This window comes from Pelmatolapia mariae, linkage group LG17, assembly GCF_036321145.2.
Source record: "Pelmatolapia mariae isolate MD_Pm_ZW linkage group LG17, Pm_UMD_F_2, whole genome shotgun sequence".
Taxonomy (NCBI): domain Eukaryota; kingdom Metazoa; phylum Chordata; class Actinopteri; order Cichliformes; family Cichlidae; genus Pelmatolapia; species Pelmatolapia mariae.
In genome coordinates, this window is record NC_086242.1 from 7579339 (window position 1) to 7604040 (window position 24702).

The following is a 24702-nucleotide window of genomic DNA, read 5'->3' on the forward strand; positions in this document are numbered from 1 at the left end:
CTTGCTCTATGTTTTTTTTCTCAAAGAAATGTGTTTTATACAAAAAATCTGTCTTCAAACACTTCTTCCCAAAACTCCCAAGATAAATTTCTTTAACGGGGCTCCTCATTATACAGCGATGGCATTGTCAGTTTTAAATCTATTTGACAGTGTAATAAAGACACAGTCTAGCATTCCCATCCAAATATACTACAACACAAAACAACACTAGTAGCATTTGATTTTGGGACAAGCTTGTGGTTGTCAAGCTTGTGCTGGTAATGTATATCTCTAATTATGTAAATGTAAGTACTTCAGTAGAGTAACCACAGTAATGGATTAAAAAAAAAGAAGAAGAAGAAGAAGATAAATGGCATTTTTGGCCTGCCAGCAAAAGAAACTGAAGTTAATAGAATAATGAGGCTGGAAGGGGGTAGCAGACAGGGGTATATTAATAGTGTCCTAATTAGCCTTATGCGTTGAATGTTTCATATTAGTGTATGACTATATGAACCGAGAATCCCCAAAACTCTTCATCAGCAGTCCTTAAAAAAAATTCTTGATGTGCACTTTTTTTTTATAGGAGAGAGAGAGAGCTTCCTTCCCTTTCTTACCCTTTTTTTTCTCCATCTAAAAAGCTCTCCCCATACTGACGCTCGGCTTTGTCATTGATTGGCTTGGAGCACGTAATTAGCTTACATCTCATCATTGCCACAATGTCTTATTTACCCTGAAATAACAAGACAAAACAGAAATGTCTTATTAAGTTCGACAGCCCGGAGAGCTTGAGGGCTTTTATTTATGTCTTTAATACTTTAACACATATATGAATAAATGGCTTATACTAGATTACATGAAATACTAAAGATGTCTCTAGTAACTGTCTCTGGTAATTGTTTGTGTGCAGACCAACGTGGATGTGATGCCGTTCCACATGTAAGGATATTAAATACTGCAAACTCCAGACACATAAAAAATACTTCTAAATTGGTTTTTGGCTGGCGAATAAAGTTATCAGACCTGAATATGTGCTGTCAAAGGCGAAAAAGCGAAGGCCAAGCCCTGAGCTTGTACAGGCCAATTCAATTACTCCAGGCCATTGTCTAATGGAGAATGAACTAACCAGGCGAGGGGTTACTTTGGGATGACTCTGCTGACTACTGCCTCTTGTCTACATGATCTAATTTACTAAGACACACCGGTATTGATTGGCTTCTGCATGCCAAGAGAGAAAAACCTTCTTAGATGCACTTTTGCAGTTTGCCATCAGGCAGAGGGTGCATAACATTGCTAAAGGAGGCCGTGCGTAAACCTTCATAGACATGCACACGTATGAGTAGAAGCTGTTGGAGTCCAAGGTAATTTTCTTATCGCTGTAAGCCATGACAACCAAATTGGCTGGGGCTGCAGCTGCATGGGTCAATAGGCACAATCAATGGGCTCAGCAGTGAGAAAAGTGAGGGGCGTGGGGATATGTGTGCATCTCTATAACTATGACTTCTCTTACCTGTGGCTGAATAAGAGGGCCAAAGGGCTATCACTAAGCACAATCGGTATTAACACCTTGCATTCACCATATCTGTACTTTCCTTACGGTCTCTCTCTCTTGCTCCTCCTCGCCACCAGCTCAAAGCTGTGGACACAACAGTCTTATCTAGTGCTGCCTTGCTGTCAGTGAGAGCGGTCTATTTCGGGCTTTATCTCGAGCAGGGGCTGGGCCTGAGCCGTAGGTCTGAAGCCGAGCCAGTGCTCCTGGAGATAAGGCAGACAGGGACGCTGTAACCTGTGTGTCTGCGGTCAGGGTGGGAATGGATGGAGCCAGCTCCACAGTCTAACAGCTTCCTCTTTGCACTCAATGGATTGGATTAGGATCACACAGCTCTGAAGGCAAACTTACAAGTCTCTCTTAAAGGCAGAGCTGGTTTGGAAAGGCCACAAGAAGGGTTTTGTGGTGGTATAGTCTACCACAATACAGTTATACTCTAGCCAGGGTTTTAACGGCATCACAGATATGGATACCAGTTTAACTGTAAGCAGAATGAAGCAAGTTGTTAATACTTAAATAACTATGTATGCTTATGTAAAAATACCCAACGTTTCAAAGACAACATAAAAAAGAAGAGTGGTGGGTTTTAAAAAAAATTAAACCAACCAAATGACAAACAAATAAAGAACTGCTTAGATATTTCCACTTACACGTAACTACTAAACCATAAAGTCAAACACAACAAGCTAAAATTGCACAAATCACCCGGGGGAGAAACAGGCTTAAATTGTTCCTGATTTCAGAAACAAGTACTGACTGATTAGTGTTTGGGCAATGGGTGCTACTTCCAGTATTCATGTCATGTTATTATATAATAAAACACATGTTGTTAAACCCATAACAGACTTTTAATAATGACACAACTGCCAGTGCCAAGTTTGACTATGTGTGATTACATTTCGTGCTCTCCAGTGCATCTGACAGTGCAGAACATGACTCGTATTGCTAAGAGCCTTCCATTAAATTGGAGGTCTCAGTGGAGCCTCCAAACACCAATGTGGATTGTATTTTTCTAGTTAAGGAAATAAACAAATAAATTATATAGGTTTGCTAAGTTTAATGTGAAAAGATTGATCTTTCAGTGGTTTTGAGTAGATTCAAGGAAAGTCATTCTAAAAGCATGTCTTGACACTTGGCGGCCAACTTGGCAATGCTTCAGAGCACTTATTTGTGGAGTTATTTTGAAGATCTTATTTAAAAGTAGAGCCTCATTAATATTAACAACCAATCTGATTTTTTTTAAAGAAAAAAAAAGAAAAGCTAAAGGCCTCGGAACTTTGTGTCAAAAGAAATCTTATTAATACTGAGGCCCTGAGAGGTCAAACATGCTGCAAAAAATACAAATGGAAAACTGGTGCACACAAAACGCAATGAAAGTTCAATAAAACACATAAGAAATAGAAAAAAATGCAGCAAAAGCTCACAATTTTTTTTTATCAAATTAAAAACCTCACAAAACAAGCTGGAAGTGATTCTGGGGAGACATTAAAGTGACAGAACAGCTGCGGAAGTGAGAAGCTAACGGTAAACAGCTAATGGCCAACATGTATCTAGAGTATTACATGAATCATCCAATGTTTTGTGTGCCTTTTCTTTGTTTTCATAAGTTTCAGTGCATTTGAAATATCAAGTTGAATTTCCAAGTTGTGCCTTTACTGTGCATCTAATTACCCAGTAGTGACCCGCCAGCTTTATTGACTGCTCAATCCAAAATCTTAACATGATCACCAGAGGAGAAAGAAACAGCCATAACCTGTAAGCTTTGATGATCAGCATCAGTTTTCATCAGTAAAATTCTAATAATAGCCTTCCCATCCCAGATCTCCCATCGTCTTTCTGTGTAGGGCTCTGAGCCTATGGCGTTAGAGCACCAAACAAGAATTAAGAAAGACTGAGTCAAAAGAAAAAAGTCAGGCTGCTCAGCCTGCCACAGCTTATAGATTGCACAATACAATGCGGTGAGACTGCAGATGTGAATATGTCTGTCTGAGGAGTGGTGGGCTTGAGCAGGGCGACAGAGAAAAAGACAGATGATGAGAGAAACCAGATGAGACTACTCAGAAATGCTTCCAGTGATCAGCACACTACCTCAGCCTGACAGAATCATTTTCAAAACCAATGTGTCTCAATATGCCAATGTGCACTATCAGCCGCTGCCTGTTTAAGGATCAACCCTGCCCTTCTAATAAACCCCTCCCAGAGACTTTTAGGAATCACACATTTACTTTAAACACCGCTCTCCTTTTCTTTGATTACTCTGTCCTGTGACCAAACTGCCACAAACATAATTTAGTTCTGCTCCACACCGTGTTCTGGAAGCCAGAGTTATCACTTCTTGAGCCAACATGACATCTCCCTTTGTTCATGCTCCATGATTGCATTATTCACAGTACCTTGGAGAATGTTTTGGAGAATTGGTAGTGTTATTTTGGTCCGGATAACTCAATTATGCATGAGGCTTTATTTTCAGTGTTTGCTCCATGGGTTCAAGTAAGGACAGGCTGTTAGAATCAGAAAGCATGTGAACTACTGACAGCACTGATGCCTCATTAAACCACTCCAGTGTTTCCAGACAGATATCAATCAGAAGCAAATAAGCTCACTTTCATACTCTTAATCACTAGATAAGTCTTACAAACACCACTGGAAACCAGCTCACAGCCAATATGGATCCAGCAGAAACCAAATCTGCAAGTGATGATGGAAAGAAAACGGACAGTTAAAAGTTACTCCCCCACAAATCTATTAATGGCTCACTACTCGACAGCACTTTAATGACCTGCACTGCAAATCTCAAGACACAAACTTTTTGTTATTTTTCCCAGAAAAGGTTTCACTTCAGTGACAATAGCAAAGTAAAGTAATTTAGCTGTGAACAGCCTGTCAATGTTGTTGCATCTTTTACCTCTGAGTAAGACAAGCAGGGTGTTCTTTTTTCCTTTTTTTTTTTAACTTGTGGACTCCTTTTTAGCCAATAGATTCAAAGTTACCAAAGCAGGGATTCAAAGTAGAGATTTAGGTCATAGTCAATCTGTGCATTCATATCTCATTTTCTGGAATAATGGACAAGATTTGCCAAATTAAGCCTGTTAGATCAACAAGGGTTACACAAGGACCATTGAGGGCGATCTGCTTAATTTCAGCAGTGCCATAGGGCCATGCTAATGCATACTCATATCTGGAAGCTTCCCAGTTGAGCTGTAGTCATTTCCTATTAGGCACCCTGCAATGCTGCTGCGACAATAAGGTTGCACATAAATGAGGACGCCGTTGTTACCACTCTGACCCCTTTATTTGATGTTTGCGATGGAAGGGACATGCGGTTGTGTGTTCCCAACAGTGCGTGCTGCCTTTGAAGATAAAAAAATATTTCAAATTTTGGCAAAGAATGCCGCAATCAAATGGATTTTCAATTGTTGCCTAGCAACAACAAAAGCCAAGACCAGCACTTCCTCTTTCTGGAACTGTTATCTTAAAAACAGGGCCCCTGGTGGACAGCAAGTCATTATGTGTTAACTCAGTAAAATTTTAGCTGTCAAGGGATTAAATACACCTCTTTCAAGTCAAACCAGGGAATTGCCATTTGGGATTTAAACTAGCAACATTTTCGTTATAAACTGTTTTATTAGCATCATCTTTTGAGGACAGTGTCTACTTGGCCAATATTTCAAAGCTTTTTGGTCAATTAAAAATGATCTCAGATGCAACATCTTTCCACTACAGCCAACAAAGCTTTATCAGCAGGACACTGCTGCAACATTATGCATGTATTATCCTCCATGTCAGAGAACAATGAGATCAGAGCTCTGTATGAGTATGTAATCAGATCAGTGACACGCCTTAGCCCTCAGCTGCCGAGCAAGCTGCTGATGGAAATGATTATATTATCACTACAGTATTTTATGAGTTTCAGTGTCTTCTGTCTTTGTCAAATTTTAACTTGCCATCCCAAATTGTTTCCTCCGCTTGCTGTCATTAACACAGATGGAGAGAGTCAAGTAGCTGTACTTCCTCAATAACAAACACAACTTGGTATGTGTCGGGTACAGCTGTTGTAGCATAGACTGCATTTAGAAGATGAACTTCGGCTCTGAGTCAAAAAAGTGAAGCCGATGCTGCTCATCTGGTATCAAAAAGACATCTGGGAAAATGGCCTTTGGTTCCCTTGCTGTAAACACTTCAGTAAATGCTTTCCTGATGGGTTTACGTTCTCAATCACTCATTTCTAATCTAATTAAATACAATATAAAGTTAATTTTGCAAACTATGGCCCCAATAGAGTGGGAAAATAGCGATAAGAAACCTAAACATAACCTGCTGACTGTAGCATTTGACCATGATTGTCATGTCATACTAGCAGCCACATTTTGAAAATGTCTCTATCTAATCGAACCTCTCATCTTTCTTGTACACTTAAGATAGCAATTTGACACACATAAATGCCAAAGTAGGGCACACCTAGTAATTGTCTGTTGGTCACCTTCTTCTGCTATAACACGGGTGGGCAATTCATTTTCCTAAGGGGTCAGATGAGAGACTGGGACTGTTGTGGAGGGCCACATCAATAAACCTAAATCAGTTTTGCTTAATACTTGTTTTATCTCTATATAAACCTTTTAATGGGGCCCTCGACAACAGTCCCACTTTATCACGTGGCCCCTTGGAAACCAGCTATACAATGCAACTCAGCCCACGCGCATCCAGTAGAAACCAAATCTGCAATGGAAACAAAATGAAAAGTTAAAGGTTTGAGCCCCACAAATCTATTAATCTAGCACTTCAGAAAAACACTTTCCTGATGGTTTCCTGATAGATTTATGATCTCAATCATTGGTCTTTGGTTTTAAATCTAATTGACTAAAATATAAAGTTCATTTTGCAAATTATGGTCCCCATTAAAAACAGGGAAAACTGGTGAAAACTTCTACATTTAAGACAGCAACTTGATGCACAGAAATACCAAGCTATAGTATATCTAATAACTGTTTGTCTGTAGTCACTTATTAGTGGGGCCCTCCCTAACAGTCCCATTTAATCATGTGCTCTCTTTGGAAACCAGTTTTACTATGGGAAAATGAATTGCACACCCAAGGGGTGACAAGCATCCAGAGATCCACACGCACATTTTTGGCTGTTTTGTTTAGCATGTGGGAACTCAGTAAAAGCTGCATGCAACGACAAATGTCAGTTTGAAAGCAGGTATGCACACAACACAGAAAAGAAAAGCAGCTTTCAATAAAAAATAACAGTCCATACCCTCACTAGAGCCTCCTAAAAGCCCCTATGTTCATTACAACCTGTGAATAAATTTAGACGATAAAAGAAAAGAAGAGAACCATTTAAAAACTCATCTGTATAACAACATTTTAGCACTTTGTCATGCAATCATGCTTACATTGTGTGTATAAATAATCCACCTATGCCACAACAGCCAAAATCCTGACCAATTCCACCTTTCAAGCTGAGTGCTCCTCAGCTGTCGCTGTGCTCCTAGTTCCTCAAATGAATGTCGCATAGTCTTTTTGCTCATTGCGAGCACTGTTGTGACCCAGTGTTAATTAAAATAAATTGGACTGAGCGATCAGAATTTCTGATCTAATTTAGCCAGGGAGAGCTCTTGACCCTGGAGATGCAGTGAGGCTGCGATGCTGCTTTACAGCCACCGAGATGGCTCAGTTAACTGCCAAGAGGGAAAGCCAATAAAGGAGAGGAAATGAAACTGAGCTTGATTTCTACATAGCTGTGGCGTTGTGACAGTTCAAAGATGACAAAGGAAGATTTTGTTTAATTTACTTTCCGGGTTTTCGAAAAAACTGAAATTTTCAGTGCACAAAAAATGGAAAGCAAAGAAAAAGCAGACCTGAAAGAAACATGATGAGGATCATTTATACACATTTGAGTAATTTCCCCAGACATTGTAGTCATGGGCCTGCTTTGATCCCATCAGAAAGCTCCTGCTGTCTGAGAGTGGCAACATTTTCTTATGATCCATAACGCAATTTAAAAAAAAAAATTGTAATCACGTTGTTAATGCATAATTTGAGAGGTTGACAGTTTTCATATTCGAGACTTCAACCTCAGCTAGCAGTCTTGCCTGGATGAAATGAAATTAAGCCCACTCACAGTCAAAAACACAATTTGCTATAGACAACAGGTAAGGTACATATTGCATAGAGAATATGTTTATGTGCATCTCCAGCTGTCACTGCTATTGAGTGTTCAAAATGTATATTAAAGGTCATATTAAGGAACTTGTACAGTACTTGGCATTAATCTATATTAATCCCAAACCCTCTGTGACAAGTAAAAAACTGAGCAATATTGAGTCTCTCATCCTGAATGCCAACTCCACCATCTTGGACTGCAGCTGGTGAAGGCTGACCTTGCTCTACTCCCCAGCCTTGCAGGCTCTGGTTAGAGCGGTCCTTCTTTTCGCAGGGGATCTCCAAAGCAGAAGGACTACCATCAGACTGCTGCCGTCCAAGATGATGGAATTGGAATCCCTTCGGCAGTGGTACGAGATCCTCTGTGGGAGGAAGATAAATGATATCAAGGTCCACCATAATAGCAACTTGCGCTAGCTGGTCACAGTGATCGTCAAAATAAAAGTTAAAGAATTGTGCACTAATACATCAATGATGTGTGGAAACAGTGAAATGTTACATTGTATTAGAATAAACATAAGTAAAAGACAACAAAAATTATAATTTCCAGCTGATTTTTTTTTTCAGAAATCCTGAATGGCCCCATGCCAGATACATTGCTTTTGCATGTCCTCTTAGGGAATAAAATACTTGATAAAACAAGGCCTTACATATTCAAAGCCAATCTAATGTGTCACTGAATGAAAAACAAAATCAGACAGTACAGGAGTTGAGAAATCTGATGTGACCTGGTCTTTCAGAAACAAGGGCATGTATTGTGTTTGTTTCTCCTGGTGGTAAAAGATAAAGAAGAAAAATGTCTGTCGGGCTATATTCGCCCATCTGCTTTCTATTCAAATGTGTTATTTGATGTCACAGGGATGCAGTCTGTCACAGTAAGCTGTGTCACGTACCACAGTACTGTGCTTTTGTTTATGTCCAGCTCAGCCACGCGTGCATAGATCTGCAACATGGTTTAAAGTGTGCATAATTACAGAGCAGCAATCTGATTATTTAAAGATGCATTTCGTCTGTGCTAAGTGGTCGCTAAGCTAACTGATGTGCAGGAAACTGTGAGGGGTAAGCTGTTCATGTTGCAGGAGGATGGGGTCATGGCAAGAAAACCCTTTTAGGAGTTATTGCTAAAACATCACAGAAAGACTGTGGAGAAAGAGCCAGCTTAGTGGCTGCAGAGGATTTAGCTAGAGTTGAACATTTGCTGTTTTCGCTTCTCTAATGAGCTTGGGGCAAAATCGTAAAATCTTCTCACAACTAATTTTAGACTCAAGAAGCAATGAGGGAGAAATAAAGGGGTCCTTTCTTCAGGTGGTGTCCCAGGAGGTTCATAGTTCATAGCTCAGTGCCTTCAAACAAACAAACCAAAAAAACGATTTCTAATGGGAAAAAAATAAAAGCATATAAAGTTTTTCGTCCTACATCAAGAGACAAGCAAATGACCTCCTTTTGTGTTTTTTTAGTGAAAGCTCAAGATTGAAAGAGAAAGTAATTTAACTTCAAGTGGATGATTGTTGTGCTATTAAAAAAAAGAAACACAGGGGAGGCAAATTGCAGTTTTCTGTGCTTAAACCTTCAGAGTCGTGTTGCTAACTGGATGTTAATCTTACATCTGAGACTTTAAAATTTCAACATAGAGCTTAGGGCCTGTACTTATTATAATTCTGGCTGTTTTGTAAACTTTGTTTCCAATTTCCCTTTTGTGTGTGTGTGTGTGTTTTCTAACACTCTGATGTTAATAATGTCAGCGAAAGTGGATATTCCTAATATGGTCATCTCAGGCAGGGGGAGGCCCCGACATTGAAGCCTTTTGTTTAAAAGCAGCAGCCAATCAGAGGAATGCTGGCTTAAAGGGATTGGAAGAATAAAAATGTAGAGTTAATAATAGGTCCACTTTAGTGTTTTTATGCTTAAAATGTACGACTCAAGATTTAAGTGACTAAAAAAATAGCAAAAACAACCCCCAAGCAGATTTCATATGGATGCATGTCATATAAAAAGAACAGTGTATTTAGTTCCATGCATGCATAAGCTATACATGAACGATACTACCATGAAAATCTATCCACACGGTAGGTAAAACTACCATGATTTATTTGGGTTGCAGGTGAGTCTGTTGACTTATATGTAGTGTCTGAGACCATTTTGTCTCACAGAGTGTCTGGAGGAATGGCTGCAGTGATTCAGAAAAAAAAATTCACAGCACTGCGCTTTACTCTTTTACTCAAGGCTTACTTTTTGTTCTTTCTATTCTCCAGTCTATCTCACTGCTCTCCCAACACCACGCACAAATGCAAAATGCATCAAAAACCATTCGGTGTAAGGTGGGTAAGTAAACTCCGTCACAATTAGGCAACGTATGACATCAACGGTAAATAATAACATACGCTGCAAAACACTGACTTATACAGATGCGAAGCGGAGTATAGTGGCCATAAAAATTGATTGCACAAAAGAACAACAGTGTAATCAGACCGTGAGAGGAAAGCTATTATATCTATGTAGCAAATATAATTCCTCAGGAGGAAAATTGAATTCTTTGAACACAGAAGACAGAAGAAAATTAGTTTTCACCACAGTGGCCATGTCGTACAGTAGAAATAAACATTTCCCAGCAAAGCTATAGGGACAATTTGTTCCAACACAATATGGTAGAGGTTTTTGAGTACAATGAGGAAAAAAACATACAAACACAACTTTTTAATTATGTTTCACCCTAAAAAATGTAGAACAGATCGTAAGACCACTGAAAAATGATGCCTGCAGATATACATAAAAGAAAGTGTGCATAAAGAGACTGGAGGAGCACCCAAGCTACCTCTCTTGATCAAAATGTTACCAAAACACAAAATAATGAGCACATGAAAATAATGTTAACAGTCATCTGTAGCCTACAGCCAAATTAAATCCTCAGCCAGCACAACAGACGCTCTTCCTTAATGTTATGGACGTGCAGTGTGGACAATGTTTGATTTTGTTGCAGCAGGTTATCACTATAATTAGCTCTAAGAGATGAATCATTTTTTCCCCACACGCACTAACAGGTAACAAAAACATGCACTGAGTCAGAAAGAACTCGCCTGCAAATGATATTAAATATAAAACAAGCAAAAATGTCCATCTCAACGAGCTGTTTAATCTTGTATTCAGATCTGAGGCTGTGCCAGCAGGATGATGTAACTATTTGTTGTATAAGTCCGTGTTTCCAAGGCAACTTTAATTTAGCAGATTTTCCCTGGAAGTGATCTGCCTTATTTGCAAGAACGCTTCTCAAAAAGAAGTGACACTGCATTGCAAACATGCTAATTAGCTCTCGTCCTTTTACAGTTCCACTGCGGTGAAAAAGAAGAAGGGAAGGAAGCAGATAAAACTGTGCGGCAGAAGTGCAGGTGACACATCAATCAAACCCTGCCATCAACGCTCTTTGACAAATTAAGATGGACTCGAAAAACGCAGCCGCGTCATCATCGTCACCATCACCGCGCTGATTTCGTTCCACAAATGGAGCATAAATACAGCGACTCTTAAAATTTGCAGTCTCAGGTAAGAAATTGCTGCCTGTCACCTGTCAAGGTCTTCTCTCAGCCAATTATTGCACCACTGGATGCAGGCCCATCCATCCATTAGATGTCAACTATGTAAACACAGTGCATTAACAATTCAGTGGACAGACGAAGAGTTCTGCTTCCCCCTGCACGACTCTCTTATGTTTTAATATCATAAACAGCAGAGAGAAGTAGGAGGCGAGAGCTTGATAGACCGAGTCTTCGTGAGCATGCTGGGCCTGACTCACGAGAATGAGATGTTTCCAAAAATAAAGAAGGGAGGGAGAGAAAGAGGGAGAGACAGAATGTGCTGAACAGGCTGGAACAGAAGAAAACGAGTGGATTAACTCCCACCCCCACCCTCACTGCCACCTCCTCCCCCCCCCCCCCCCCCCCCCCCCCTTCTTTCCGAAAGCCCTTGGATTCATCACAAAACATGCCGAATTAGTGGGAACAAATCGCCTGTATAAACACCCCTAAACACTTTCCCCAACTGCCACGATGCAAAAAATAAAATAAGATAAAGTAATAGTGATGCTGTCACAATTTTATTAAAACCAAAAGAAGAGTTAAAAAAAAAGACCTAAATGATCGAAATTAATTAATTTTCTCCGCTCCTCTGGGGGCAGATGTGCCCCACAGTGAGCAGATGTCAGCAGTTGGTTGCGTGTTGTAACTAGGCACCGTGATGTACACGTTGGCTGTTCATTGTGACAGATTGCTCGATGCAAATCTAGTGCGATGTAAATATGGTAGTCTCAGCCTCCTTGCTGCAACTCATAATACTCTGAAGCCCCTATAAGCCAGATAGCAGATTTGGAATATTTTAGTCTGTTAGGAAAATGTTTGCCATGCCTGCTAGTTTTGTCAGTTTTTATCCTTAAGCTTGGTATATCTTGAGTACAATAAAAGCAGGGGGTGGGGGGGCACACTGGTGCAGAAATCAAATAACAAAACTACTCAATTTTTCTGTGACCCAAATGTTTCTTTTCCTCTCTGTGAACTGCTGTGGGTAGATCATCCACATGATTTCAGACTCTGAGTGCATGTGCATAGCGCCTGATGAATAAGATGATTATCTCACTTGCAGAGAGACACAGACAGTGAGAGAGAGATCACATGACTCGTGACTGGTCAGCCTCACCAGATCTGGAGTATTGAAGAATGCCCGCGCACATGAACACCCAAATCGCACTCACTATTAAGCAGACAAAAATAACAAAAGATGGCAAAGATGATACTGATAATTTCTCATGCAGCGAACAGATTCCCTGTCAGGACTCAGACGCCACAGCAGGGTATCATGGGACCCTTTAATCTAGCATGAAAGACATGGGTAATCCTTGTTGGGGGATTACTCCCGACCAGTACTCTCTCTTTGGATATTCCAACTTTGGTGTACAAGTGCTTAAGCACTAACCCACCAATCACGATCTATCCATGGCTCCATCACTCATCCTAAGACTTAGCAGAGAAGGGGACATGTTTACACTTGACTCCCACCGCAACCAAGAGGATTTAACAGTGAAGAAACAGAACCTATGTGTAAGCCTACATAATGACCTGAACACTCTAAACAGACTGCGACAGCAGTTTTCCACAGCAAAAACCATCAGTTCACAGCATCATAACATTATGCTAAGATGTTTACATTCCAATGCACAGCTCAGTCCCATTTTGTTTATTCTGTGCAATTTACAGAAAGTATGTGCAGTTATCAAAGTGTAAAATGATATTTTTGTTCTATCTCAATGCGGCTTAGGTAACCGCACTTGCAGGAATAACATAAACATAAAATATCTTGAATGTGTTTTGCATTAGCACAGGAGCATTTGAAGTAGAATAGCAAAACAGTAACAGTGTGGTGATTGTATAAGAAGCAGAAATCCTTACAGAAGCTCTGTGCTTGCTGTAAAAGTATGTCCGTGCATTTTTTGGATGAGAAGTAAAGTAGGAAGATTTATACCACTCTCACATCTGTAGGCTAAATATGCCATTTGAGTAAACCTAGCTTAGCATAAAGGGTAACTTGCTAGTGATAGTATAGGACATTGCTAGCAATGACATAAACATAACCACTTATAAAACAGTCGCTTCAAACACAGACATTACTTTATCTTGCATGAATTGATCAAATAAAATGTAACATGTTAATAAAGAGCTTCTGAATATGTATTTTAAGTACACTAGCTAGTTTTAGAGGAGTAGTAAAGCTAGGTGATTTTTTTTTATGTACTAATCGTTTTCTTCTTTTTTTTTCTTTTTTTTTTTTTACAAAATGATTAACTATTCCTTCAAACCAAGCATTATCATAAAAGTACATACAAAAACACAAATCCCACATCATAAAACATGTACACAACAGCTATATTGCATTAATGTCACTTAATTCTATCATCTGCTTCCATTAATCTATCGAGTGAAAAGATAATATCAATTGCTAGCTATGACACTACATTGAGAGAAAGTAACAAAAAAAAAAAATCAAACTACAGTCCAGTAGTGCTTTTAAATGCATACAGGTGTGATGCTAAGACGGAATGGAGTTCATCTGCTAAAAATTTGCCCCTAGCAAATTTCCAGAGAAATGATTCAGCCACTAAGTCTCACATTACTGGCGAAGAAAAAGAAATACTGTTTAAATATGCAGGACAGAACCTTTGAAGCTCCATCCCCAATTTAATCAGTTAATATTTAAAGCAGGAATATTCTTTATATAAGGCATTTGCATGATGGGCTGCAGAGAGGGTGGCTGCTGGAAATGAAGACATGAAGACTGAGATATTACAAGGCGAAATCTTAATCCTCCTTTTTTTAATCATTGGTATTCAGAGGCCTGCACTGCCTGTAATAGCTTGTCAGACATTAAATGCAGCAACATTTGCAACATTTACAGAACCTCACTATCATCCCCAGGAATCAAATGCATCATTATGTTCGGTTGTAGTAAACATTCTCTCATTTTTCAACTAACATCTTAGTCTTCATTAGCTTCATAACATCAAACAATATCATACATAAAGGGGTTTATAATATTAACCTTGAGCTTGATGTATGTTATTTCACATTCTGTAATTGCATTTGTCCAAATTAAAATACGTATTACTTACATTGCCCCCCGAATTTTGCATAGTATTCTGTCATTACATCTAACAGCTTTAGAAAATGAAATTCATTTGAGAAAGAATAGATTCTGGAAGGATGGAGAGCATAACCAGATTAAATTCTGACAGCCAAAAGAAAAGAATAAAACAAAAAACAGACAACAATAGTTACATTTTAGCTAACACCTACAGATGGAGACACAGTTGTGATCCTCATGTCATCATTCATTTGACCATTACCAATCGGCCATGGCACATTAGCCATGAAGCTGCAAGGCCAACAAAAACTACTGAAGCCCTCCACTATGAAGAATGTGAACCACGTAGTATTCAGCAAAAAAACACATCCATTTGGCTTCACAGGCAGTTCAAACCTACTGATAGTGGACTGAACCGAGAGTGAGGGCAAACGCAAATGCATGAAAATCTGTAGCCACAAACCTAGCACAGTGTCACGAGGTCATTTAACCACACACATTCACAAGCAGGCACATGTACACTGAGCAAAATAATAATAATTTGACCAAACATCCCACGCAATACTCTGTAAATGGCATTTCACAAAACAAAATGAATTCCCTTGAGAAATTATGCAAAACGTATTGAACCACTGTATCGCCGGCTCCGTTCTCAAGCGGTCACACAATCAAACAAATAAGAAGAAGAAGGGTGATGCCAAGACAGAAAGCAATTCTTCCTTTTTTCCTGAGTAGCCTGTCAGATGATTGAGTCATCCACTCCATTCCATTCGAGGCAGCTTTCCATATTTGAGTGCTTCTCGGCATGGACACTTGCTGCACTTTAATTAAGGTTTGCTATGCATTATACAAACAGAAAATGCTTAAGAGTGCAGAAAGGCTCACATTAGTTGAGCTTTTTTCCCCCTCATTCAAAAAAAGTCTTTGCCAGTCAACAGATGGTATTTATTAAAATCATAGACAGCAAAAGAGGTCTATTGTGAGATTTTTTTTTTTTTTCTTTTAGTGCCCATTGGCAGTCCATTAAACAACTGAAACTGTGTGCGGAAATCCACTGAGATACAAGGAGAGAGGCATGGAATTAGGAATGTTTGTATTATTCATTGGCAGCCAAAATCCAATGCAGACGTCTTCTGATCATTAAATGAAAAGTATCTCCAGCAAAGTACTGTAATTGCCTCACAAAAATTATCTGCCTCCCCATCCCCCTCTTTCATGATCTAAACACAAGTGCACAGAACCAATTCCAGTCACATGGTAACGGCTTTGATTATGAACAATATGTTTCTTGATGTTTCTCGGGAGAGATGGTAGCTCAGAGGGAAAAGAGTTCAATGTGTGAGCTTGTCTGCCAGAATGAACCGCTTTCAAGCCAGCCACCTCTGCCTGTCATCTTCCCTCAGACACAGAGAGAAGCTGTCTGTCATCTTCCCTCAGACATAGGGAGAAGCAGAATTACTGGGGCACTCAAATGCACATGCCAGAAATTGGGCCAGTGCTCAGTAGTGACACCATTTGTGATTTGCATATGCTGAATGAAAAAAAAAAAAAAAAAAAACTAGACCGGTATTCCCTTTAATTTCACAATATCTGACTTGGCCCCTCTGGGGCCTAAGTGAAATGATCAATGTCCAAAATTAAACAGTAATTGCCAGCCCCATAATGAAAATGGACCCCTAATAGATATTTTTCATCAGCGGAACCTGCAGTCCAGGATGCAATTACCTGGAGTGTTTACAAGCCATTTCAGCACCATTTTTTGCATTTCCAGGCACCAAGGCTAAGGTCATCATTTAACGGAATGAGTTTTAGGTGGAAAAATATCCACATTGATGTCTGAATCACACAAAATTGGTAGTAACAAATATTGTATTATTCAGTTTATCAGTGTAGATGGAGACATTGCCAGCACATTGAAATTATAACCTTTCCGAGAGAAATACCACTCAATTTGAGAATAACTATATCTTTGCCTTGTTGTCTTTATTAGGTTTGCTTTGAAACTGTAATGTTAATTAGATTTTTTAATAGTTTCCATTTGACTCTAGGAAAATACCCAGTCTATCTATCACAATCAATATACTAATTGATCTTTTTGTTTGTTACTGAATGATTATGAATACTTATTTAGAGGTGGCAAATTTCTTGCACATGCATATAAATTCAAAAGAAAATGTTAATTTGCTCCATGTTCAGTGCTGCTGCAAATCAATGTGACCTTAAAACTGAGAGAAAGGGTCAAACTGCTATGTCATTTGTGACTGGAAGGCTCAGTATAAGGGCATTCATTATCCCAGAGTGGTTTGCCATTACTCCATATGGGAGTTGCATATATTACATATGAAATTCAGTGGTATTCCTCTTTAACACAGAGTGAGAAAAAACTGCAAGGGTATGCGCCCAGGGTTACATCCATGGAGATTATCCCCATTAAATGTCAAAGACACTTCATATTCAGTGACAAGGTTTAGCATACAGCATATTCTCTTTTGGCAAGCTGTTCCAAGGACTCAAATGACAGAAAAGCTTGCGTTTGAAGAGGCATACTTTAAATATTTTTTCATGTGTTTTGCTTATAAAAACCACGACTATATACACATATAAAAACTTTTGTAGAAATAACCACAATTAATGTCTTAAATACAAAATATGCACATGAGCAGTGGCTTTAAAATGCTAACCAGTCAGACGCCTGATGGTATAAGATGAGAAATTACATTTTAGAGAAAGAAATGTACATTTTCTTTATTATTTATTTTTATTTTTTTTACTTCAGAATCTCTAAATCTGACCAGTCAACATTTCGCAACCCAATGACAGGGATAAATGCAAATTTTGCAAAATGGAAACTTTTTATTTTCAAAAAGCAACAGATTACACAGTTAACTTTCAGCAAATGCAATCCTAACTGAAACTGTACTCACATTCGGGACTTCAAAATGAAAAGACTCACATACTTACACACAATCTATCTATAATATACAAAAAAGAATACATAATAAATATTAAAATGGCCACAAGAGAAAAAAGTAAGTCACTGAAAACAATCAGTAGAGAGCAAATGTAGGGAAAGTAGAAACAAGACGGTGTGCCTTAAATGTCTCTCTTTTTTTTTTCTTTTACATTTTTTACAAATTGTGCAAGATTTCATACTAAGGCTCTGGTCTTGAAGTGACTGTTGTCTGATCCACACACACACACACACACACACACACACACACACACACACACACACACACACACACACACACAGACTCACACACTCTCCCTGTGCTCTGAGCACTCTGTGGGGTGTAGCAAACCATTGCAGAATAAAAATGGGCTGCTCAGTGTATGGCCTGTGATGCACATGGGAGTGGACCAGCTTTTAAAAATGAACATGCACTTCACGCTAATGTGAAAAATAGGAAGAAGAAAAAAAAACTCCCCTTGCACCTAAAGGGGGAAAAAAAGAAAAAAAGAAGAAGAAGAAGAAGAAGAAGAAGAAGAAGAAGAAGAAAACTTTTCAGGAGTGACTGAAAAATAAACCCCAGAAACATGACAATATCATAACCATTAAGGCAAGAACACCCGGAGTGGCATCAGCAATACTGTAACAATGTGATAGTGTTTAGGTACATGGATGTGATGAAACATTTAACTACTTCTTCAATGTCTTTTTTAAGCACAAGGTTGTTTTCAAAAGCAACTTTTTTTTAAAATTCCAAACATCACTTCATCTTTTTTTTCCTCTGTTTTTTTTTTTTGTTTGTTTGTTTTTTTTGTAAAATGTGTTAGGAAAATAACAATGCCAGACAATAGGGACATATGGATAAAACTACAAGAAATCATTTCTAGATTTTAAGTTGCAACTTCAAAACCACACATTGTAAATCCCCCATTATTAAGCCCCCTGCCCGGTAAATGAAAGAGATATCACTTACATTAAAACCATTTTATCCTCTTGTGATGGTGTAATCCAACAGTTTTTGCTCTACTTACAGCGGTTGTGTAGTCTGTTGCAAATTAAAGCATTCATTGTTTAGTTTGGAGGGAGAGGGGGGAGAAGGAAAAAACAACAAAAAAGTTGTCCTTGCAATGCAACTGTCGACCCCAAAAAAAAAGCATCTTTACATCTTCTTTTTAGTGCAACTCTTAAAATGTAAAACATTTCCAGTGATTCCTTGAGAGGTATCATTTCTTTGTTTTGTGTTATTTTTTTTTCTTTTTCTTTTCATACTTACGTATTTCACACCTCACAGAATAACGTGTCTTCAAAATATCCCAAGCAAGACGTCTTGTTTTCACTGTTTTGTCAAATCGCTCTCTCTTTTTTTTTTCTTTCAACTTTTTGCATCTCTGCATTGGCATGGCCTTCCACAATGTCTGTTTACTAGAACATAAACACAGGAGGTGATCCATTCCCCCTGCGTTATTCCCATTCCCTTCAGCCTCCGTGTGTGATACGATTTAGATTCAATCGCCCCAGCACAGCCACGTGATTGGCAGTCCACCTTCAACCTCTGTAAAGAAGGGCCAGGAGAAGGAGGAACAGGAGGAAACTGGAGGATGAAGAGAAGGGAGATAGAAAGAGAGAGTACGCTGTACAATGGGAGCAAACCCAGATCAAGATCAATCAGGGCAATAGAGACATAGATGAGAAAAAAAGCCACAGTAAAACCCTCATATAACACAGTAGGGTTCCCTTGGTAACCTGGATTTTCTGCAGTAGAGGAGTGTGGTGCTGAAGCAACGCCGAAGCTCTCTGTTAGAGAAGATGCAGATGAAAGGATTGACCCCAGCCTGGGCAAAGCTCATCCACACAGCTGCTGTCAGGTAGCCTCCAGGGACAACAGGGCCCCTTGCAAACACCCGCCAGTAGCAGGCAACCAGGTAGGGCCCCCACAGTGCCAGGAAGAAAAACGTCATGATGTAGAACATCCTACTAATCCTCTTCTCGGTTTTGAATTCATCCAATACCAGTAGACGCCTGCGGCCCGCTGCATTGCTGTTCTGCCGGATGCCCAGCAAAGTAGGCGGGGTGGGGCCTCTTCCAAATCCAGCCAGCCAATTAGCCGCCGCTTGCCCGCTGGCACCTGGGCCGTGGAAGGTCCAGTTCTGGCTGACGGCAGGCACGAACTGGACGGGCTTCATCTTTCGACGGTCGTGGACGAAAAAGATGAGCTTGAGGTAAACCAGCTGTGTGGCCAGGAGGATGAGCGCCAGCAGAAGCATGAAGCCCAGCGAATCATTTGCCCTGAAGGAACGGTGCTGGAATGTGCACTGGTCCTCCTCCCGGATAAAAGAGTACGTCCCTACATCTAGCACCGGAGGGAACGCCATAGCCACAGACAACGTCCACACCATGCAGATGACAGCCAAACACGTCCAGAAAGTCAGCCTCTTGGTGTAGAAACGGTGGTGCGCGATGGCCAGGTAACGGGTGACACTGACACAGAACAGCATGAAAGCCGTGTGGAAACAGGAGAGCACACCCAGGAAGGCGATCACTTTGCAGGTCAACGTGCCGTAGGTCCAGGCAGACCCATTCTTGACTGAGGTGAAGACAAAAGGGAAGCAGATGGCGGAGCGCAGGATGTCAGAGGCGCACAGGTCCAACAGGAAATAGTAGGGCGCTCGGTGCAGGCTCTTGTCTTTGACCAGCAGGATGGAGATCAGGAGGTTTCCGACCACACCGACTCCAATGATAAAACCCAGAGAGGTCAGTTTGAGGAACGTGGTGAGAGGAGAGACATTCTGCAAGATGTTGTGGTCCCCTGCATGGCTATAGTTCGCCATAGATGGAGGAGGGATCATAAAGATAGCGGAATAGCTTCAGCCAAGTATCATGATCTAGAGGTGGCAGGGGGAGGCGTTAGATCCATTTGGCGGTGTGCTTTGAAGAGGTTTCCAGGCGTATAGGCAACCTCTCCTCTAAGGCATCCTTTGTTCCTTTGTCTCATCACACCTAAAAAAAAAAAAAATCCCTGAAAAATACGTTCCACCCATCAACATTCAGTCCCATACAAGTTAAATTACACCTGTACCATCTATACTCCCATGAACATAATTTTCCTTTGCCCTGACGATTATTTAATGATTTACTTTTTAGCATTTTGAGTGGCTCAGTGCAGAACTCTGCCTCAGCCTGAATACTTTGTCTACTGAGAATCACACAGACAGTAAGCGAGCTTGATCAGACTAAAGCATCAATGCGTTAGACTAACAGAATATTCTTTCACGTCGCTTCCTGAACAAAAGCAACACAAAGCCAAGAAAGCACAGTTGAGGCTTCATTAACAAACGACTGATTTTTCTTCTTTTTTTCTGTCGTCTGTCGGAAATAAACGAGTGGCAAACATACACACACACACACACACACACAAACAGATCTAGGCTTGGATTTTTTCTTTTTTTTTCTTTTTACATTTTCAGCGCACTGTGAAACATTAAGACAAATGCAGTCCAAAAATAAGCTCTTCTTGATCACACCCTACAGAACAGAGGAAGGCTCCCTGGATCGGTGGATGCCTCGAATAAACTCACCCCAACCTTTATGCGTTGTGGTAAATCGACTGGTAAAGGGTGCATACAGTACGCGATAAAGCCCCCCCCCCCTTTTTTTTTTTCTTTCTTGTCTGACTAAAGGTTAACTGGATTAACGGGTCTAACGTTAATAAGCGGTGTTCTCATTAGGGCGTCTATGGAGCCAGCCTCCATTTTTCCCCCAGATCATCCTTTATGTTACTAATTACAAAGAGTTAAGCGAACATAACGCGTAACACCCGCTCTGTGAGCCACATCGGCGTAATTCTTTTTGCAATGTGCGGATGCGATAATCAGTAGGGCTGGGTTGAAAAAAGGATGGGTAAAAATGGCACTAACAAAGCCCGTTGGTAAAAAAAAAAATATTATGGCGAGCTCAATTCCATATATATATATATATTTTTTGGTGGGGGAAAAATTGCATAACATATAGCGATGCTCCATTTCGTTAATAAGTGCGCTTGTGTCTACTTACGCATTTAAATGTGTCCTCTGTGAGTCGAGTGGTCTCTCTCTTTTTAAATGCGCGTTTGAATCCGATAGAATTTAGTTAAACACGGAGCAGAATTAAATAATCGCCTTTGCGTCCCAGTCGGCCGGATGAAGCACAACAGTGTAGCGGATCCGCATGTCCATTATACTAGAATAATTTCCAAGTCTCCGCTATGGTTTGGCTGGAATCGCATCCACCACACAAGACAAGGCCAAAAGAAAAAAAAAGAGAAAAAAAAAAGATGAGAGAACGAGAGAGACAGTCGACCATAAGATCAACCAAAACCCTACCTGTTGACAATCCAATTTCGTGTCCCTCCTGTTCGCTATTTACATTGCACAAATCGTGCTTTTCGCCGTTTTAAAAAGCCTGCTTTGTTGCCTGCCCCCTTTTTTTCTGCCTCCACCGTGAATATCCTACAGTAAACGGAACCCACTGCGCATGCGCCCTGCATCCCCTATTTGTGATCCAAGACGCGTCTTGTCTCTTGTTGCAGCAGCGGCGGCGGCGGTTAACAGCGTCTCTCTCTCACGGTAACATCTGCTCAGCGGTGCCTGCTGCTGCTGCTGGCCGGTAACGCGTTACAGCCACAGCTACCCCCCCCTCCTCTCCCCTCCCCCGCCAGGCGGGTTCCCCTGGTAACGCGCAGAGTAACGGATCGTCAAGTGTCTACTAAACTAGATTCTTTTTTTAAGGATTGATTCACATCAGCTTCTTTAGAATAAAACAGGTTTTTAACGTAAATTTTTTTTTTAAATGCGCCAGGGGTTTTTTTTCTTTCTTTTTTTGTTTTTAATTCTTATTATTTTAATTTCAACCCAATTTGATCCCTTTCTGGATTCAGACCACAGCATTGCTTGATCCTGTTTGCAGACACAGTGCACTGTGTCGTCATCCTCGCTGAGGCAGCATGATAAATTCATAGGATATTTGATTTCTCAACCATGTATGGGGACCTGTGATGCCATGAGAAGTCTTACAACTGAATATTGTGCACAGCTGGAGACTTACATACATACTTGCATGCTTCAAACATACATTACAAAAATCCTTGGTGTAGGAATCATGAATGAATAATTACCATAACATAAAGGAAGCATGTTGCTATTGGTAACTGATACAAACTCTGTACAATAGGGATCTCTGTGGAGTGGGGGGGAGTTTTTAACCCTTTATGGAGCAGTCACATTTCCTTTAAACCACACATCACACGTGTGGTAACTTATCCACCATTACTACATGGAGATATTTACATTAAGCTACAGGCAAAGTTGACTTCTTGCTTTTAAAAGAAATTAATGACATTTGCTAAAGGGCATTCATTTTTATAAGGTCCTATTTCACTGCAAAATAAACTAATTTAATAACCTAATAATTTAAACTGTTGGCTGTATAGGGTGGTAAAGCTAGTTTACATCACTAGTTTATTCCAAAATGAATTTATATATATATATAATGCTATATATTATTATAAGAGGTGTCACGGTGGTTAGCATTGTCACGGTGGTTAGCATTGTCACAACAAGAAGGTCCTGGGTAGAAAATGGACTGATGGAAGTTTTTGAAGGTGTGACATACTACACAAACAATCAGCCTCATTTTATTTATAGTGTACATATCTTCATATATGAAATTTAAGGGCCAGTTTCAACAGCATGCCACAGTTTTTCTTCATGATAAAGAAATCTGTCAGCATGACTCTTTGGACTTCCATTGTTACTGTTGACCCACTAAAATTTCTATAGTACATTTAATATATTTCCTAATTACTTGGTGTCACATGGATGGTCATTTGTGAGTTTTCTACAAGTAGGAAAAGCTATAAACCTTCTAAAAATACAACTATAAGTCCAAAATCTATGAAGATTGAAGCCTTTGCTGGGCCAACTCTGCTCCCCTGGGCCTTGTATTTGACATCCCTGCACTAAACTTTCAACACACTTCAAATATATGTTACAGCATGGAATGACAGGCACGCCAGAGCAGTAATACAGGCTGCAGACGACAGATTGCAATGTTTACTCTCCGATCTGCTAAACCCGGTTCATTTAGTGGAGGATCTGTTCAACCTGAATGCAATGAAGCACCGTCTCCACACACGAACATAAGTTGTTAAGTGTCGCGTTTATTCTACATGTTTAATTAGCAACAGTGACAAAACTGCAAAACACACTCCAATCATGTGATACTGCGCTTCCAACGGTGACAGTCACTCTAAGCGCAACGCGTCAGGAAATCCCCTCGACAGATGGAAAATGTGCGCGAAAATGTACATAGTGTGGGCATTTTAGGGAGCCTGCTACAGCTGCAGAAGTCTGTTCAGAGTGAAGGCAACAGTGTTTTTGGTCATTAATAATAATCATGTCAGCAGTGCAACGAGCAACAGTTCCTGTTTGCTTCCTGGAAGTTACGCTCCACCTTCTTCAACTCCGCGTGGTCCTCGTTGAACTTGCCGCATTAATCCCAGTAAGGCACGTTTCTTATCAGTCTTTAAGACACAAAGCCTGTGCCACAAAAGGTGATCACGCAAAATTCGTATTATAATGTGGTGGTTGGTAGCAGGTAGCAGCTGGAGAATCCCGTCTCGTCATCGTCACAGCTGCCCGTTCCGCCTCCGCGCGTACCAGCCGAGGCAGGCGCAGAAACCCACCACCGTGAGGATGGTGCACAGCAGCAGGGCCAGAGCGTCCCCGGCATCGTAAGCCTCTGCCGGGGGGATCAGGGAGAAAAACAACAGCCCGACCATCAACGCGGCGCTTGGAAGTTCAAGTTTGGGAGCCATGTTTCGCTTTTTCCGCTGTTGCAGTTGACTTTCCGGAAGCTGGAGTGCCTGCGTCAAAGTCAGATGACAGATTCGGAGCGGCCGGACTTCCTGGTGCGCTCAGCCAATTGCAGAGCTGCTTAATCATAGGCTGATGTTCCCTCCCCACTCCCTCATACCCGCGGAGATTCATGCAGTTGCACAAAAACATGATTCCAAAACTCGTTTTTTCTTTCTTCCTCTCTCTGTCAGAGAGGCAAACAGATCCCGAATTCTAAAACTCTTGTAGTTATGCTGTAATTAGTGAATTTGCGACATTGTTCTCCTTATTAGTGATGATTAGGCTAACAGGTTGTCAGAAAAAAAGTACCTTAGATCAATCTGAGGCTTGTTATTCTTCCTGAAGACAAGACACAAGCACATTGGATATCCATGCATGCTGATCAGGGGAAAAACAAAACAATCCCACTGGAATCACATACAGAGAATTTAAACTTTCCTCATCCATTTTCACTTTTTCACTCTGGGCTTCAAAAAATATTCCACACTTATCTCCAAGTCCAGCCTGGCTGCTTGATTTGCCTCACTACTCCTCCGATCTCCCTGAACATGT

At 40.4% G+C, this 24702-nt stretch overlaps 2 protein-coding genes across 4 annotated transcripts; both read right to left on the minus strand.

Annotated features, from left to right (window-relative positions):
* Nucleotides 1–17155: 17155 nt before the first annotated feature.
* On the minus strand, nt 17156–21854 carry gpr85 (G protein-coupled receptor 85). 3 transcript variants are annotated; one of them, XM_063460348.1, is made up of 2 exons: nt 21619–21854; nt 17156–20257 (listed from the first exon to the last, which is right to left on the minus strand). In XM_063460348.1, exon 2 carries the CDS (start codon nt 20104–20106, stop codon nt 18973–18975), a length of 1134 nt encoding a protein of 377 aa, XP_063316418.1. In that variant the 5' UTR covers nt 20107–20257; nt 21619–21854; the 3' UTR covers nt 17156–18972. The 3 variants fall into 3 exon arrangements, with proteins under 3 accessions (XP_063316418.1, XP_063316420.1, XP_063316419.1); XM_063460350.1 differs by having other exon boundaries at nt 17156–20276; XM_063460349.1 differs by lacking the exon at nt 21619–21854 and adding an exon at nt 21311–21569.
* A 1154-nt stretch (nt 21855–23008) lies between these two features.
* Nucleotides 23009–24183, minus strand: LOC134647149 (small integral membrane protein 30-like). The gene has a single exon (XM_063501344.1). It carries the CDS (start codon nt 24108–24110, stop codon nt 23922–23924), a length of 189 nt encoding a protein of 62 aa, XP_063357414.1. The 5' UTR covers nt 24111–24183; the 3' UTR covers nt 23009–23921.
* Nucleotides 24184–24702: the final 519 nt, after the last annotated feature.

Bases quoted from the DNA above. Each gene is read 5' to 3' on its own strand.
- LOC134647149 (XM_063501344.1), bottom strand. From the start codon at position 24,110: ATGGCTCCCAAACTTGAACTTCCAAGCGCCGCGTTGATGGTCGGGCTG.
- gpr85 (XM_063460348.1), bottom strand. From the start codon at position 20,106: ATGATCCCTCCTCCATCTATGGCGAACTATAGCCATGCAGGGGACCAC.